At 42.8% G+C, this 18,791-nt stretch overlaps 1 protein-coding gene across 4 annotated transcripts in view; it reads right to left on the bottom strand.

Annotated features, from left to right (window-relative positions):
• The window catches only part of LOC147454984 (HAD-superfamily hydrolase, subfamily IG, 5'-nucleotidase), an 85,898-nt gene extending 70,895 nt beyond the window's left edge, over positions 1-15,003 (bottom strand). Inside the window, exons 1-2 of one of the 4 annotated variants that reach the window (XR_015188723.1) lie at positions 14,401-15,002; positions 13,867-13,964 (exon numbers count right to left, since the gene is read on the bottom strand). Coding sequence is in view for 3 of the 4 variants with exons in the window: in XM_086516831.1 (XP_086372957.1) it covers positions 13,867-13,964; positions 14,401-14,803 (501 nt within the window). In the remaining variant the exon portion in view is untranslated. Of the gene's footprint in view, positions 1-13,866; positions 13,965-14,047; positions 14,255-14,400 lie in introns of those variants that run through there. The other 3 variants (XM_086516831.1, XM_086516832.1, XM_086516833.1) reach the window with 3 other exon arrangements.
• Positions 15,004-18,791: the final 3,788 nt, after the last annotated feature.

Raw genomic sequence — 18,791 nt, 5'->3', positions numbered from 1 at the left:
CTTGAAGTGCCAAAGTACACCTAAAAAGTTTACACCTAAAAGTTGTTAGAATGGCTGACAATATTAAAGAGAGTGAAATTAATGTTGATAACTTTGATTTTGCTCATGAGCAAGCTACTAATGATGCTTCAATGCTTGTTAATTATCTTGTTTCTAGGCTTCAACAAGCCATGGGCAATCCATCTCTCCAAAGTGAAGTGCAACGGCAGCTCCGTGCTCACGGGATTCTCCAAGCTCATCACCATGACGAGAGAACACCTAGGAAGCCTCCTTGTGAGACTACCAAAAGAGGTCTCTCTCCGATTCGGGAAGAAGAAGAGAATCCATATGAAGGGCTCAAGAACTTACTTCTTGATGATGCATCTCCTTCCCAAAGGAGAACTCAAGAGCCTCCACCGAAGGAACGAGAAAGAAGCGAGTCTCCCGCCACCTCGGCGGAGATGGCTCCACGAAGACGGCGGGCTAAACGCTCTCCATCACCACCAAAGCGGAGAAGACCATCACACTCTTCTCCACGCCATAATTCAAAGAGGGATGATAAAAAGCAAGAGAAGAAAAAGGCGAGAAAGAGGACACCCTCTTCTCCATCTTCTTCATCCTCTTCCTCTTATGAAAGCTATGGTGAAGACGACAAAGATCAAGACAAGAAAAAGGCGAGAAAGAGGTCACCCTCTTCTCCACCTTCTTCAAATTCTTCATCTTCTGAAGAAAGTGATGGTGCAACTTTTGAACCATCAAAAAGAAGAGGCCATAGGAAATCCTATGCCGCATGGAAGAGGTCGTCCAAGCTGAAGAAATTCAAAGAGGGAGGGAAGAGCATCTCTTTCCTTACCTATGATGGCACCTTCGGTGCTACAGACAAAGTTTTGGCCTTTATCCAGCAATTCGATGCGGCGTTTGGAGATGAGGGCTTCACGGAGTCCTCTAAGCTACGCCATGTAGCTATGCACTTTCAAAAGTCCGCCAGACAATGGTGGTCTAGCCTACGAGCCAACGGTGAAGCTCCACGAACATGGAAGGCTTTAAGAGCTTCCATTATGAAGCAGTTTTTGGCCACCGATGCCAAAGACAAAGTACTCACCGAATGGCGAAGCTTAAAGCTCTCTCCCAATGAATCCATCCACAAATATGTAGACAAGTTTTGGGACCTACAACTCAAAGCCACTGTCTTCAAAAAGTTGGATTTTGGAGAGCAAAAGCAACAATTTTGTGCGGGCTTAACCGAAGAAATGGCGGAGTATGTCAACTCCCAAAGGCCACGTACCATATCGGCGGTAATACACCATACTATGGTGGCCTCGCGAATCAATTTCCAAACGGGGGGTAAAAGAAATAATAAGCCCCCGGAAAACAAAGGTTCCAATGAGCCTAAGGGGAAGGACAATGTCCAAAAGTCTCCTAAGGGCAATTCCAACAAAGCTAAAGAGAAGGGAGTTTACAAAGGAAAGAATAAACTCTCTCCTGAAGAGCTTGAGCGTTATCGTAAAGATAACCGGTGTTTCAAGTGCGGCGAACAAGGGCATGCGTACCGCGCTTGTCCCCAAAAGAACAACCGCCAAGATCCTCCTAGAGCTTCTTTGGTTGAAATCCAAGAGGAGGAGATTCACCAAACTCACCACAAAGGATCTCCTCTATGCCATGCTTGGGGAAAGGTAAGAGAACATGATGCTTTTATTCTCTTTGACCCTGGTTCTACTCACAATTTCATATCTATGGAGTTAGCCACCAAGCTAGGCATACAATCCTACGAGATGGGAGATATCCTACCCGCAGACAGTGCCTTCAAGGGGCAAGAAGCTTCAGTCACTCCCTTAATCGGGAAATTGAGGCTTCATGTCCAAGGCTATGTGGACAAAGAGGATTTCTTTATCTCTCCTCTCAAGCATGAGGATGTAATCCTAGGGGCACCATGGTTTGACCGTCTGGCTGCCCATGTTAAATTTCCTGAAAGGAGAATCTCCTTTAAGTTCAGGGAAAAGGACATGTATATAGATGCTAGGGAGATGGGTAACACCATCCCCATTGTACATACACCAGCTTTCAACAAGTCAATAAAGAGCTCTATTTCCGTGTACATGATTTTTGTTAAAGATTCTCAAAATGAACCTAATGCTTTAGCAAAAGAAAATAAAAGCAACCAAAAGGAATTAGAGTTATCCAATTTTCTCAAGGGATTTCAAGATGTCTTTATTGACGACATCCCTTCTGAGCTACCTCCTAAACGAGGTAATGACGACCATGCAATTGAACTTCTTCCAGGAAGTTCACCGCCTAACAAACCTCCTTATAGAGTTTCTCAAGCTCAACAAGAGGAGATTATGCGGCAAGTGCATGAGTTAATTGAGAAGGGCATGGTTAGGCCTAGCTCATCTCCATTTTGCTCACCTGTGCTATTAGTGCAAAAGAAAGACGGCACATATCGTATGTGTGTCGACTATAGAGCACTAAATAGGATCACTATCAAGAATAGGTTTCCCGTTCCACGGGTAGAAGACCTATTTGATAAGCTACAAGGATCGACCTACTTCAGTAGGATTGACCTAAAAAGTGGCTATCATCAAATAAGGATAGTTGATCAAGACATTGTAAAGACCGCATTTCGTACTACATTTGGTCTTTACGAATACATTGTCATGCCTTTTGGCTTGACTAATGCACCAGCCACATTTAACCGCTTGATGGAGAAGCTGTTCAGACCTCATCGAACCTTCACTGGAGTGTTCTTTGATGATATTATCATCTACTCTAATTCATTAGAGGAACACAAGCAACACCTCCAGGTAATATTTCAAGTTTTAAGAGAGAATAAACTTTATGTTAATCGAAAGAAAAGTGAATTTTTCTTGCAAGAGATTCAATATTTAGGTCACATTATCTCTCAAGATGGAATCCAAATGGATCCATCCAAGTTAGAGGTAATAAAAGGATGGCCTAAACCAAGGAATCTTCATGAACTAAGAAGCTTTATAGGTATGTGTGCATACTATAGACGCTTCATAGAAAAGTTCTCACAAATTGCGGGACCATTACATGACCTAACAAAGAAAAATGTTAGGTATACGTGGTCTGCTAAGGAGAACAATGCTTTCGAAAAGCTTAAAGAAAAGCTTATCTCTCAACCTGTGCTTACACTACCGGATCTCTCAAAACCATTTGAGGTCCAATGTGATGCTTGTGGTGATTGCCTTGGGGCTGTTTTGCTCCAAGAAGGGCACGCCATAGGCTATGAGAGTCGAAGGCTCGACCCTGTTGAGCAAGCTCTAGGCATATACGAAAAAGAACTCCTTGCAGTTCTACATGCCTTAGACTCATGGAAGCACTATTTATTGGGGACTCCTTTCATTCTGCGAACGGATCACCAAAGTCTTAAGTACTTCATGACGCAGACCAAGCTCTCCGACAAACAAATGAGGTGAGCAAATTTCCTTTCGCAATTTCATTTTCATATTGCTCACATTGCTGGCAAGCATAATCAAGTAGCCGATGCACTCTCAAGACGACCGAGAGTGAACGCGGTTTCCATAGCAACTCACCATGATCTATCTTCAATGATAGTAGAGTATGCTATTGATCCCGATTTTAGAGATGTGATTTCAGCCCTTGCATTAGGGAAGAAAGAAGAACCATTTACTTTACAAGATGGTTATCTTCTCTATGGCAATAGACTATGCGTTACTAACTCACTACGTGAGAAAGTAATGTATGAATCTCATGCTCCCCCATATGCGGGGCATAGAGGGATTCAGTCTACCCTAAAGGGAATTGAAACATATTTTTATTGGCCTACCATGAAAGTGAACATACATGAGTATGTTTCCAAATGTGTGGTATGTCAAAAGACAAAATTTGATAGAGGGAAGCAACTTGGATTGCTTCAACCCTTGCCAATCCCTAATTCACCGTGGGAGAGCATATCCATGGATTTTATCTTTGGATTGCCTAAGTCTATCCATGGGAATACGGGAATATGGACGATAGTGGACAGGTTCAGTAAACAAGCTCATTTTATACCTGTCAAAAAGACTATCAAAGCCCATCAAATGGCAACCCTCTTCATTTCACAAATTTTCAAGTACCATGGCTTGCCAATGTCCATAGTGTCGGATAGAGATCCTAGAATGACCAGTAATTTCTGGAAGGGTCTCTTTGAGAATTTAGGAACAAGGCTAAACTTCTCTTCGGCCTATCATCCACAAACTGATGGCCAAAGTGAAATAGCTAACCTAACTATTCTCGATCTACTAAAAGCCTATGTAACGGAAGTAGATCAAAGATCCCAATGGGAGAAGTACTTACCCTTAGTAGAGTATGCTTACCATAACACCTTTCGAGGTAATTGAGGAAAAGCACCTTTCGAGGTAATTGAGGGAAGATCAAAAAGTCCCTTGCTACTTAAGGTACATGGGAAGATCTTCGCTGCAGATGAGTATAGCCGAGACCTACAAGAATCTTTCCAAAAGATTAAGGATGCTATCTCTATCTCACAGCAAAGGCAAAAGACTGCTGCTGACAAGCACAGAAGAGCCCAAACCTTTAAAGAAAACGATTGGGTCTTGTTAAAGTTTCCCAAGGCTCGATTAAGGCACACGACGGGCAAGAATCCTACGGGCCACCAAAAGTACTATGCTAAACTAGCAAAAAGATACTATGGTCCCTTCCAGATTCTTAGGCCAATCAATGAGATGGCCTATCAACTTAAGTTGCCCAATCATTGGCTCATACACAATGCTTTTCATGTGAGCCTTTTGAAGCCTTACAAAGGAGAGCCACCTCAAGAACCAACTATTGAAGACCCACCGGAGATCGAGGACCACGAGGAGGTGCTGCAGCCCGAGTCCATTCTCCGACATGAAGACAAGGTATTAAGAGGCGGTAAGACTATCCGACGATATCTTATTAAGTTTAAGAATTATCCTTTTGAAGATGCTAGATGGATGCAAGGCATACAATTAAAGGATAACCTAAACCTTGTCAATGCTTACAATGCTTCCCAAGAGTAAGCAAATGTACAAAATGTTAAAAATGAACAAAAAAATTTTGTCTTATAAGACTCTCTTTTTCTTTATTTGTGCACAAAAATGAAGTAGTATGCATGCTTAGATCAAGTTTGCGGAGACGACGTCTCCCGAACACCAAGTAGAGCTTGTCACTCTACTATGGAAGACTGATAGGACTAATGTACAGACATGCTTGCGGCAGCCTCAAGCTCTCAAGCGCCAAATGGACTAGTCATCCATTATGGAATGATGTCGTAGGGTAACATAGGGATCCTCTACCCGCTAAGAAAAGGACTCATGCATATGCATTATCTTCTCTACACCATAGTCGAGGACGACTATGATTTCAAGAGAGAGGTAATGTCATAATAATCAATATCTAATTCTCCTAAATGATTTTCTCATATTAAACTGATCATTTAATGTGGGGAAGTGCCAAGGGAGAAAAAGCTAGAATATTGGTTAAGTTAACAGACCGGCCACAGTAGGGATCCAAAGGAGGGAAAATAGCGATCCAAAGGGGGGGCCATCTGCAAAAGAGCCATGTGAAACAATGGGCTAAAAAGACCCTAAGGTTCAGCCCATTAAGACTTCCAAAATGCTAAGGTTCCAAAATTCAAAGGTTGTGTCCAAAGGTCAACCTTAGGGAAAATTGGATGCTTAGTGTGTGCCCAAAAAGTCTTTCTACATCCCTACATGGGAGGGGGCGAGCCCCAAAGCTAGGGGATGAGAGAGAAAGCCACACACACACACACAGGCTCCCTTTACACAAAGGGAATGAGGGACACATGTCAGCTCCCTAGGCCAGATGCCCACAAGGTGTGCCCAATTCCTATTGGAAGACCCTTGAAGTGGACCAATGAGAATTAAGCTAGAGTAAATCTAGTTTAATTAATTTAAAAAACATTTAATAAAAGAAACCAATAAGAATTAAGTGTCCTAGAAGACTATTGGGCAGTCTCCCAAGGGGTCCAATGAGCATTCAGGAGCCCCATGGCTTGCCTGATTCCTATTGGCCAGGAGGCAAAGGGGTCCAATGAGAGTTTAGTTTAATTATTTAATTACCTAAAGCTCTCACAAAAGGGGAAAGGGGGACACATGTCAGAAGGCTATCACTTATGCTGCTTAATCCCTATTGGCTTGACCTGGGGAGGTCCAATAAGGCAAAAGCCAGACTAATTTAGCAGCTAGGGCTCGCCCAAGAGAGAGAGGGGGTTGATTTTTGCTTGGCATTGACACTCACACTCTCACACTTGACCATGTGTGAAGGGAAAATACTCTATCTCCTCCCAAGCTTTAATGGAGAGCTCATCACCTACTCCAAGCTTGTGAGATAGAAGCCTACATCAACACTCTCTTGGCATGTGGATGCAAATTCAACCAAGAGCCAAGCTTCAATGCATGCTCATCTTCTCTACCAAGCTAATTACTAAGCTAAGCTATGCTAATATGAGTGATTATGTGAGGAGATGTACTTCTTTCTCGTAAGATACTTCTTTTTCCTCTCAATCTATTCTCATACCCTGCTAGCTCTCACCATCTTCGAAGGTGTGTGAGGTCTTGGGTCTGAGAACGGGGATAATTCAAGTTGTGTTTGATTAAGTGTTTTGCTTGGTGTATGAAGCTTCCATCTTCATTGCACTAGCTAGTCTTGAAGGAACACAAAGAATTGTATTGTACAATATCTCTCTTGATGGGAGAAACCATAATACAAAGCCTTTTGGAGGGGGGACCGGCTCCATGCAAATCCGGTCCTCAACTGTTGTCAATAGCTTAATTGCTCTCTCTTTTGAAAGTATTGTCGATGCTATCTAACTAGGTGTTATGCTTTTTGTTGCTCTCTCCACATAAGCACTCTTGTAATTCCCATTTAGGAATCAACTCTAATGAAATGCCCACTATGTTCATGCTAAATTCCGCTACACAAAAGATTTTAGGCCATTAAATGTTACAAAGTAAATGGATGACAATGGACATGCACACAAAATTATTATATATATACCTAGATGAATCCAAGATAAGCCCAAATTCACCCTTAAAGGAAAGTGCAAGGTATAGACCCATGGTAGTCAACCACAAGACAATATAACCATCAGCTTCATCATGCATAGCATTGACTAAAATTTAAATACCACGACATCCATCGTCAATGCCCAATAGTGGGTGTAGAACTACGTACTAACATATGCTTCCAAACACAACACACACCACATGCACATACATGACAATACATCGACAAAAAGTTTCGCGTATTGAGAGGGAGAATTATCCAACCAATGTGGTGAAAGAACTCTCAAAAATCAACGAGAACATGCGACACTCGCAAGCGAAAAAGGAAAAGAAGACGTTAGAGATATCTTGGGGGGAGATGTTAAAAACGACCCAAAAACAAATAGAGGAAGCAGACCAATGGATCCAAGTGGCCCAAAAAGGTAAACATGAAACCCCCACTCCCACCTCTATCATCATCATGACAATTGAGAAAAAGCAAAGAAGGAAGGCACACGCTCTACATGTACGAGTCAAGGTGTGAAGGACACCAACAATGTGGGAGAGGAAGTGAAAAGCCTCTATGCACATATGGGAATCATGGAGCCAAAACACACCGGAATATGGAGAGTGGGTAAGAAAGGAGGAGATGATGGAGAAACCTCCAAGGATGTGCTCTAATCATTCGTTTCGCTACCATGGAAGAGAGAAGGAACTTCCTCAAAAAGAGGCCTACACTAACGCATGCAGGGATTTTCTTGGGAGATGGTCTTACAATGTCTCAACTAGCACACATGAAAGAATGCATGCCTGAGATCATGGATGCCAAAGAAGGAGAAACTCGCCTTCTATTGAGGAGGCAAAGAGTTAAGGAATTGCAATGGCTCGTTGCGATTGGATGTCAGAGCATTCAAAAATTTCTTCAAAGAGAGGGACATCATTTTCTATTCGAAGACGCAATGCAGACCAGAGAGCACACTCGCGGATGACTCAATACAGATGAGAGAGCACATGCCGATAGGTGGCTCGTAATGAGCACAGCAGCAATGGATCAGGATCAACAGCAGTGTTATTTAGAAAGGAAGAAACCCTATCATCTAGGTGGTTCGCAAAGATGAGAGTGCTCGCTGCATGTGGATCATAGTTTCACCATACATGATGAGGAGGATATTTGGGAGTTCTCTAGGGGATTTCAATGCTAGGACAGCATGTCAACAAGACAATACTTCTTTGACAGAGATGTTCATAGAGGCTAGAGCTAGAGTCCAAAGAGATGAGGCTCTCCACGACCTCAAAGACTGTTGAGGAGTTTACAAAGTATAGGAGATCCTTGATTTAGATGGACATAGCACATAGATCAACCATTTTGAATGGCCTTGATAGATACTCCTCTTCAGGCAGCTTCACTTACTTTCCTCATAGACATGGTGCTAGCAATGTGGATGTTTTGGCTTCCACATCACTTTTACCAAGCACTCAAGACTTGACTGTCTCACCCAAGCCTGTTGGAGTGGCTGTAGATCGCACTCATATATCTTTTGCAATGGATTTTACTTACACTATTGGTGGCTTTCATCATGCACCACATCGCCATCCAAGATACCACTTTTGCAAAGAGACGGATGGAATGTATACAGCAAAGCTATAGTCTTCTAACAGGGAAGAACCCCCATAGATCCTTGTCAAAGCTCACCCAAATTTTGACAAAGATAACACACAACACCCACAACGTTTCGACCTTCTCAGCTTATTGGGAGATCACGGTCTGGACTCTGGGAGCATTCTTTAAAATAGTTGGTATGACAATGAGAGCTGAGAGACATGAGTGGTACCACTTTCTAAGTTTGCCTTGTGGCTAGCTCAGCTTCAATTTCTCCACCCTCTGCATCATAATCAAAGTCCATATGCTTCAAGAATTGTGGATGGATGAAGTTCTCTGTAGCTCTTGGGTCAAAGAAAATTAGGGCTTTCAAACCATTGACTTTGCCATATGCTCAACACAATTCATTTGTACTTTCAAGGCGTATGCCATAGATGTCAAGTACTAATCAAATGGCCGATTTAGCTCGTTTGGTTGGAGATGGTCCTTGGTTTCTGTCGACCGTCGACGCGAACGGCTCTGCAGGTCTGTCAGTGCGTTTGGGACAACCAAAATAGTTGTCCTGTTTGAAAGCATCCAAAACATCGGCCTTCTTGTAGTAAGGTGTCGTTGTTCAGGTGTCAAACGAGGCCTTTGTGGTTGACTTTCACGACTCTCGAGAATTTTTTCTTTGTTGACGAGAGTTGTGGTTATAAGCCGGAGATTCTGCTGTAGTAAACTCTAGCTTTCCCTTCATCAGTTTGTAGCCGATTGCGACATGATCGATAAGTTCTTGCATGGTGGAGACTTGCTTGGATAGACAATATTCCTACAATGGTGATGGTAGTCCAATGGTGTATCGCTCGCATTGGGCCTCCAAGGGAACAGATCTAAAGAAGGACACCGGAAGGTACATGTCGAGAAACCTTTGGTTATATTCGTCCATGGTTTCGGTGGCAAGCATTTTCAACTTGCCCCACTCTGCCAAAATCCGGACTTCAAACATTGAAGTCATATAACTACATGCAAAAACTGTCTTGAAAGCTTGCCAGGTCCTTAGAGCATGCGGTTGTGTCGCGATTGAACTCCACCATTGCATAGCATTATCTTTAAGAAATCCCGCTGCTCGAAAAATCTTGAATTCTTCTGTATAGTTCCCCAAAGCATAGATGTTGTTGAATTGTTGTAGGAACTGCAATGCTTTCTTGTGATCTTTCACCCCGAAAAAAGTAAAAAATTTGATTGTCGTGCCGCCATCTTTGCTTTGGGTTGGTTAGACGCATATTCCGGATATAGATAATAAGGGTATCCATAAGGGTTCCAACCATTGTAGCTTGGTGACGGTGGTGGTGGTGGAGGTGGGGACAATGGCAGTGGCAAAGGTGGTTGCATTGGATCAGGGTCAGATGGCTGCACCATATTCTTGAAGACTCCCCCGATCGGAACAGACGGCTCAGAAGGTTGTCGGTTGGAAGCTCTCGTACTTTCTGGTGCCGGAGGAGGAGGTACCACTTGGGGTATCAGAGAGGGTAACATGTAGTTCAAAAATTGTTAAAAACTTTACAACATCGAAAGATTCTGTTGAGGATGCCGCGAAAGAATGTCGTAAAGTTCGTTGAGCAGAAACTGCAAATATTCTGTTGAATCCATGAATTCCAAGTCTTGGGTTCTCCATGGCTTATGCCCTGTAAGACAGCGATGAAGACGGGAGCACGCCCGATGCGCGATGAAGTAAGGGTGGTGTGGCTAATAAGTCCGAATTGGACGGGGAAGATCCCTCGATTTAAATTCCAGTTGTCTCTGGTTTGCTGATCCCTCGATTTAAATTCCAAAAGTCTCTGGTTTGCTCTGTCTGCTCCTCTGTAGGACCGGTGTGCTTTCAGAAAAGCACACGCCTGATGCTCTGATACCATTGTCACAAGACGAGCACCACGTGCCAATAGAAAAGAACAGACTGAACAAACTTTTAGCACTTCAATAACAATTGAATTGAGAGAGAGAGAGAGAGAGAGACGACACACAACACGGAGTGGCAAAATTCCACCCCAGAGAGTATTGGCCCCAAACCTTGGTGCCCCTTTCGGTATTTCTTTATCAACACAGTACAAGCCGGTACTTGAGACTCTGCACCTTTGCCAGGAAGCATGCCAGAGAATGAGTCCTAACCTCATATTTTATAGACCCTTGGCCTAAAAAGCAATTACAATGAAAAGCCTTCAAACTCAAAAGCATCTGGTCCAAAAGCAATGCCAAAAAGATGCAAGCGTAAATCACGGAAATCCGTACAGCCTGCCATGTCATCAACCAACGTAATTTTCAAAAATCTGCAAGCTTTTCCTGTGTGTCCTGCTTTGTTTTAATCCTTTATGTCACATGAGGCTCCATCGGACGGGGTTCCCATAAGTTGGTAGGACTTGTTCTTCTGTTACTTGTTCTTCTTAAGGTTTAGGCACCTCGACCAACATCTGCAAGTTGGCTCCATTCTTTAGGGCTTTGACACGTTTGTGATAATGCTTGAGGTAGGTGCCCATGGGATGCTTGTACTGCTATCTAATGATCGAAGGGTAACCTCTAGCGTCACTTATATATTGAAGAAGAGTTGGATCAAGCAACATATCAACAACCCCACGACTTCATAATTTGTGCTAAAATCACTCAATAGTAAGTTGATAAACCTACTCTACTAAGAGGTGCTTCACATGCACATTACCTAGGCTTGGTACTAGTGCTACTGGATGGAAACACTTCCAAGTTGTAAGATGCAGCGGAAGTGAATGTTGAACTTTGCTCAAGATGAGTGCTCCGAACTGTGCTCAAGGGAGCCTTTCGTTCCTTTAGTGACAAAATACAAGTGATCACAAACAAAGTGAATACACCGTGCGTGAAGGTGCATGAGACTAAGAGATGGAGAGAAGAGAATACGACACCGGAGATTTGTAAAACCCTCCTCCAAGGGCCCCACTCTATGGTGAGAGCGGTCTACTTATGATTGCACAAATCTCTACAATACTTGGACTTGTCGACGACGATAAGGACGACAACGAGACGGATTGAAATCTAAAAATGCTAAGGGCTGAAATCTACAAATCTCTATCTGCTGAATTCTAACTCTATGTCAGTGACGATGTCGATGGCGACGATGCGACAACGACACGCTGACAACGCAGATGCTGAAATCTGCGTTTTTTGGGCTGAATCTGTAAACTGCGCGGGATCTAATCGTGCGGCGAGGATCTGCTCTAGGAAGGTGAGATCTACGAGGTTCAAGGGTTCTACTGCAATGTTTGACTGCTGAAAACTGAAAACGTTGGTGCTTAATGAGGTTCCGTCGCGATGAATTTGCAAAACACTGAGGTGTGATGCAGATGCAAAAATGCTAGGGCTGATCTTTGTCTTCTACTGTTGTCGGTGGTTTGCAATGCGAAACGCTAGGCTGATCTGATGGGGTTCTGTCGCCAGGATGATGCATAAGCAAAAACGCTGGCTAATTTGGTCCAAAAACGCTAGGTGTTGCAGTCTCTTGCAAAACACTAGGCCTTTGTGGGGTTCTGCTAAGAAGTTGCCTGTTGAGCAAGGTGCTCCTGCTGCCTCTTTTGCCAGAAAGTGCTAGCGCTAAATATCTACTTATACAAACTTAGCAAAATTGCCCTATCTACTTTCCAAGAAAAGTCACTTAAAAATAATAAGTGAAAAATGTTAAAAATAGGAAAAATAGACCTATGTACTGTAAAAATGCTCCTGATGGGTTCTGACTGTAATCTGATGATCTTGCTATGTGCAACTAAAGGATATGCATCTAATTTAAGTGTTTGGACATGTACGATCTGCGAACAAACTCACAAAAGTGTCTGATTACTTCCTATTCTAGACTGACTTGACTGAACTAAACCCTGGTCATGCTGTAGCTTGTCCACGGACACAGGGTTGGATGTGTCACATGACACTAGTGCCTACACCTAGCAGTCACTAGCTATGCTCTTTTACGATCACAAGGTATGCAACTACTCTAAAGTGCTTGGACATGCACATCCTACGTACAAGCTCACAAAGGGCAAGAACACTTCCTAGGCTATCGGCTGTCCTAAACCCTAGAAGTAGGAGTCAAGCTTCTCCACATGCACATAGGGTTAAATGTGCACGTGACAATGCGCTAGAATGATGAGGAGGGCTGCTTTTATAGTGGTCAAAGGCACCTCAAAGTTTGCTTAGTGCTAACTTGACCCCTACTATTAGCTCAATATCTCCCAGCATTGTGATTCATTTGATTCAAGGATTGGAAAACAGCATTTCGCTTGTCCTTGGCTATGCTGGTGTTGCTTGATGCCAACCAAAGTGTGACTACACCTCTCAAATACATGTACAAACGGTTTCTTCAAAAAGGGTTACAAAATGGAAAAACCTAATATAATGGACTTGTCTGCATATGCGGGTCCTACGAACAGGCTCACAAAATTTCAGCTTTGACAAACTCTCGCTTAAAAGACATAGTAGTAGCATGTCCACGTGGCACATAGCGCCATGTGCATGCGACACTTAAAAGGTGGTACATCAATAAGGGTTTCAAATGAACTGACACCGTTGCCTTCGAAGAACATTGCAATTGAATTCGCTTTAAGTTCAAGAAGCAAGGCAAAATGTGAGCAAGGCAGTTTACAAAGGAGAAAAAGGCAATCATTAGAGAGTCCACAGCCTACCCCAAATGCATCAAGGACAAGGACCACTCTCACTATGCACACATCTTGTACACATGGTAATTATTATTTTTGTAATGGTAACCCTTAAAGGAACCATCACTAACACGGAGAACTAAGTAAAAGCACAACTGGGGTAAGGAGTGTTTGTGTTAGTGTCATATCTGATCTTTGTGTCAGGTTTATCATCAGTTGCGCTTAGGCTGATTGTGGACGGGCCCCAAGATTATAGAGATTTGATAAAGTTGACAAAAATCTAGATTTATCTTGATTTTCTCAAAATTGTGAAAAATTCACAATTTAAGAAAACCACTAGGTGGGCATATACAGCCACATCAAGACACTCGTACACATATCTAGACACGCATGAATGTGTGCCAATTGGTACAATGAATCCCATGTGCATCTCAATAATAAATATTTAAATTTCACTCGTCCAACTTGCCAAAGGGCCAGAGGTTTTTGTGTTCTTGTGTTGTGTAGTAACCAAGCAGAAGAAATCTACTAGGCATGGTATGCAAAAACCTGAGTGCTACACTCTGCCATTGTGGAACCAAATACAAGAATACTGCACAATCTATTATCAAGAAGGTGTATGAAGGAAACTTGCCAAAATTTGAAGCTCTCTTAGAAGCTTCTCAGCCTCTCTTGCTTCTGTTTTTGCAGCCTCCTCGATGGTATTGTCAAGCATGTGAAATTCCTCAGTATCTGAAAGGAAAAAAAAAAGGGTATGAACATAGAATAAGAAGAGCACAAACGAAGAACAACATTGATTGGCTAGTTAACGTCACCCTTTCTAGGGCTCCTGGCTAAAATAGGCCAAGAAACTCAACATGGCCAAGCTGTGGTATGCCACTAGAAGAACTGCCCTTGCAAATTGACCTGACCAAGCACCACCATTAGCCTGCCGACATGAGTGTTCAAGAGGACCACCCAGTATTTCAAGCACCTTTGAGAAGCATCCACCTTCCGAATGCAATGGGCATGGGCGTACAATAAAAGTTCTGCTCCTCAATAAGACCTACTCACTACGACACATGGGCCCGCCCGGGCCCGCCGATATAAGAAAAGCAAAAGAATGGGACGCTAGCCAGTGCCCACTTGTTTTTTGGTAAAAATACAAAAGGCCACAAAGAGGGCTTACCAACTGCATTCACAATGTCGCCCCTTATGTTGAGATCACCTTTGGTGCTTTCTCCCAAATAATCAACCTCAAATTGGCCACTACTCTTCACCAAGAACATCTCATCTGCTAGCTTGCGCATGGCATCACTTCTCACCTCCTCTGCTTCCGAGCCCCCCAACCGTCTCTTCACTCCCAGTTGGTGAGGTTCGCACTCATCGACACTCACTTTACCATTACTCTGCACTGTCGAGGTTGAACCAGCAGTGAGCCTACCACTGTCATCTCCTACACTCTCGCCCAGGCCACGCACTTTAGATAAGCGCCAGCTACAGCAAAGCAATCGACTAGGCTTTGGTGGAAGCCGCAGCAGACGATAATCGCACACGCAAGAGGCTTGGTGGAGCAGCAGATGTTCCCCCATTCAGCTTGCACAGCGTAATCGTATCTGGAGTTGCCCAAGACGGTGCTAGCTCAGAGGAAGCTGCTCCTGCTAATAATCATGCTCCCGAGGCTACTGTAGTTGGTGGACCGCAGCCAGTGTCATTGTGGGGGGTGTATTATTGAGCACAATCAATCATGAATCCATTCCGGCCGGAAGGCATAAACTCGGCGGTGTTGTGTAATTATAATCGAGACAGGGGCTCCTCAAATGCGCCACTTGTTTGATGGAGGGGGCAGCCCAACTCTAAACGGAGAAAATTCCTAGTATTATAATTATAATGATAATGATAATTCTAAACAAGCCTCTGGACTAAGTAACACACAAAACTGAATGCGAGGTGGTGAGGGGATCCCTGGTTGCGAAGTCCACACACAGGTTTATGCAATCGTAGCCAAAGCGGTCCTATCAAAAATTAAACCCGACCACAAATTGGACCCCCTAAACTCGGGCAATGCATGTTTTAAAGCATAATACATCATAAAAACACGTTTGAGTACAACATGTGTGTGCGGGTGAGTTGGTTAGCCCATGTGACCCAACACCCGGGCTGCAAGGTGGTGGGTTCAAAATCGGCCTGTGGAGGCCAGAAATTTTGCAATGCTCGAGTTTCGGCCGCCTCGATTTCGTGTTGCCCAGGTTTAGTCCGCCTCAAGATCTCGCCTCCCACTTGCGGACCGTCGATCCCCTCAAACCTCCCCCCGCATTAAATTTTGTGTGTCACTTAGTCTCGTGGCTAAACAAGTGATAAAATCACAAGGCCTACCCTTGAGAAGAGCAGGGTAAGTACAGTGCTATGATTTTGGAAGGGTTAATACCACCATTGCATTCTTTAACAAGTGATAAATCACGGGAAGGTTAATACCACCATTGCAATCTTTAATAAATGATAAATCACGAAGCTTGCACATAGATGGCCATCCACAATAAACTAAATATGTACCTCCAACGACCAATGGGATGTTATTGGTTAATTGCTTTGAAAGATATTGTGGCAAAAGGGGTAGGGACTTTATGTTGGTGAGCATAAGAAATATTTGGAGACAAGGTCCTTGTATTGACAGTGGAAGGTACCAGTTAATGCAAGCTAAGATTTTAATCCTCTCTCTCTCTCTCTCTCTCTCTCTCTCTCTCTCTCTCTGACTTCACTCTATATCCTCCGGAGAGAGGGAGCACTAGAGGGACGGAAGCACAGAGAGAACTTCATTTTGTATCTATGGAGAGAGGGAGCACTAGAGGGACGGAAGCGCGCACGCACATGCACACACACACACACACACACACACACACACACACACACACAGATAAGGACGTTGAGTCAAGGGTAACGAGTTGTGTCTTCTTGTGATCTATACTCTCGATCTCACTCTATATATGCAGAGGAGAAGGCCTTTCTTGCCAGCTCTCTCTCTCTCTCTCTCTCTCTCTCTCTCACACACAAAGTGCATGTCAGCATGTTTAGTTGAGCGTGCCTTCTAGACAAGTCAGCTATGAAGCCCATAGGGGGGAGTAACGATCTTTCTTATGTGACATGGTCCCTTTTCGAAACAACACATAAGTAGGTGTCTTTTCTCCATCTTGTGTGGGGCTCAACGTGTTTGTTGCCTTTTTTGGGAAAATATGGCGTGTTGCCCTCTCCTTTGTTCCCTAATATGCGCTCTCATCGATGGTGTTTCCACTCTTTTTGGCTTACCACGGGGAGGCCTTTGTGAAGTGTTCATTTTTTTGCAAGTGAGGTGGCAAATTGCATGACTGTTTTTAGAAATAAGGCACAAGTAAGGTAGAGGAGCCAGTAAGGAGCTTCGATGTTGAGCCAGTTTTTCCTGCAATGGAAAAGATAATTTTCCTCCCATATGAAGATAATGGTATTAGTGTAGTGGCCAAAAAATTGCTAACGCATCACATCTCCATTGGAATGGACTAGGGCTTCATCCGTTGTCAATAAATTTGCGATCTTGCCAGGAAAGCACCGGGCTTTTGACTATGAGAGTTTGTGAGAGAACTCCAAAAATTATATGAAGGAGTTAAACCATAGATGTCATGAAATCTAGGGTTTGGAAGGAAGTGCAATCAAAGAAGCCCCAGTCTTTCTCTCTTGCACTCACACACACAAAGAATGAACACAAAAGAGAATATGAAAACAACACAAAGATAAAAACATCAAGGCTATGGTCATATCATATCATGGGTAATATGAAAGGGTTGATAGATGAGTTAATGGCGTTCAATCTGTGCCGACCAAATAGGCTATGAATTGTTCTTTGGAAATATAATTTTGTGCTTACCATACTATATATGTTTTATTTAGTAATTGTGTGTACAAATCCTCTTGGTTCATAGCAAAATAACTACACGTACGTTAAAAGAAAAGTTATATTCTATAAGAGGTAGTATGATAGGATCCGGTGAAAGAAGTATTTGAGTCTTTTTGAACTGTACCCAACATTTTTCAATAAAAGCACTTTATTTGCTTTGCAAATATTAAAGTTCGCATTTTATTAAGTCAAAGAGAATTCTAATGGAACGATCGGATCAAAAATCGGACTGTAGAACTATTAATTATGACCCTTATTCACTTAAAAACAATAGGTTGATATGGGAAACCTAAGCCTCAAGACTGTATCTACTAAAGATAATAGTTGACCCTTAAGAAAGAAGGAGTAAACTTAGGAAAGAGAGAGGAAAGAAATAGTATTTTTAGAAGAAAATGAGTATTTTGGAGGAGTATTTTTAAAGAAGAAAGAGGAGTGAGTTAAGTTAAAGCTTCTTTTTTTGGAAGCCAAGCTTCTTCTAATATTAGGGAATCAGAATTGCGCATCGGAATGCTTCATGCCAAATATATATATAAGAGCCACAAACGTACGTGAACTTATCTTCGTGCTTTTCGCTATTCTTAGCTTATGCTTTTGGCTCTTGAGAGCCTATATAAAGGACTCTCTTCCCTCACTTTCAAGAGAAACACACACACAGAAGTTTTCAAAAGCGGAATCTCTCTTGCCATCACGTTAGAGTTACCCTCTCTCGCTCAACCTCTCACCCTCAATCCATCTCCGTCTCCATCACCCTCTCTACCGTTGACATGCTGTCCCTCAAATTCTTGAGTTCTCTTTCTCTTTTTCTTCCTTCTCTTTTGCGATACGATGGCCTCGAAGCGAGTGACTCGAAGCTCGAAGGATGCTCATGTCGTTCCACCTCCAAGGAAGGTGCAAAAGAAGGTATCATCAACTCCAATCATAACTCAAGCGGAGATATCAACTCCGAAAAAAGTGAGGTTGTTCAACCTCAAGCACAGGAGGTAATCAAACATGCCGCTAATCTGGTAAGACAAATTTATAATTCTGCATTGTTATTCATGTTGACTTGGAAAGTCAAGCATAGGGAACCCCTTAAACCGTCCAAGAAACGTGATTCTGTCACAAGAAACAAACATATGTTTTCATAGATTAGTGAAAGAACTGTTTGATAAATTGTCCCTTTTTATTAGATTGTTATGGCTCGATAAATTGTAATTGTTTGATAAGTTGATATTGGCTGATATGAAGAGTTGGTTGATCATGTTTGAAGAATCATTTAAAAGAGAAGAATTATTGAAAGAATATCTTTCGTGTCTCACGATTAGCGAAATGATTCCACGGTTAGCGGATATTAAGCTGAAGTTATTGGCTCTTTTTTGTTCCTCGCGGTTAGTGGGTAGCGGGATGCCTCGCAGGTAGCGGGATGCTGGCGGTTAGCAAGATGCCTCGCGGTTAGCAAGATGCCTCAAGTAGCGAGATGGAAATGTTGCGCAATTCGCGATTAGCGAATAAATCCTCTGTAAAGTCTGTTGGTTAGACAGATAAAGTCCGCAAGTAGTGGCAAACTCATAAGAAATTGAAAAAGTTATTTTTGTTGAAATATAGGACTGTCTTCAGTAGGCCTTGTTTGAATTGTTTTGGTATTGTTTGAAGGGCTGTATAAAAGAACCTGTGTC

The sequence above is a fragment of the Adiantum capillus-veneris genome, chromosome 7, assembly GCF_014529385.1.
Source record: "Adiantum capillus-veneris isolate H3 chromosome 7, ASM1452938v2, whole genome shotgun sequence".
NCBI lineage: Eukaryota > Viridiplantae > Streptophyta > Polypodiopsida > Polypodiales > Pteridaceae > Adiantum > Adiantum capillus-veneris.
The sequence above is the reverse complement of the archived record's forward strand: the minus strand, read 5'-3'. Positions and strand labels throughout refer to the sequence as shown.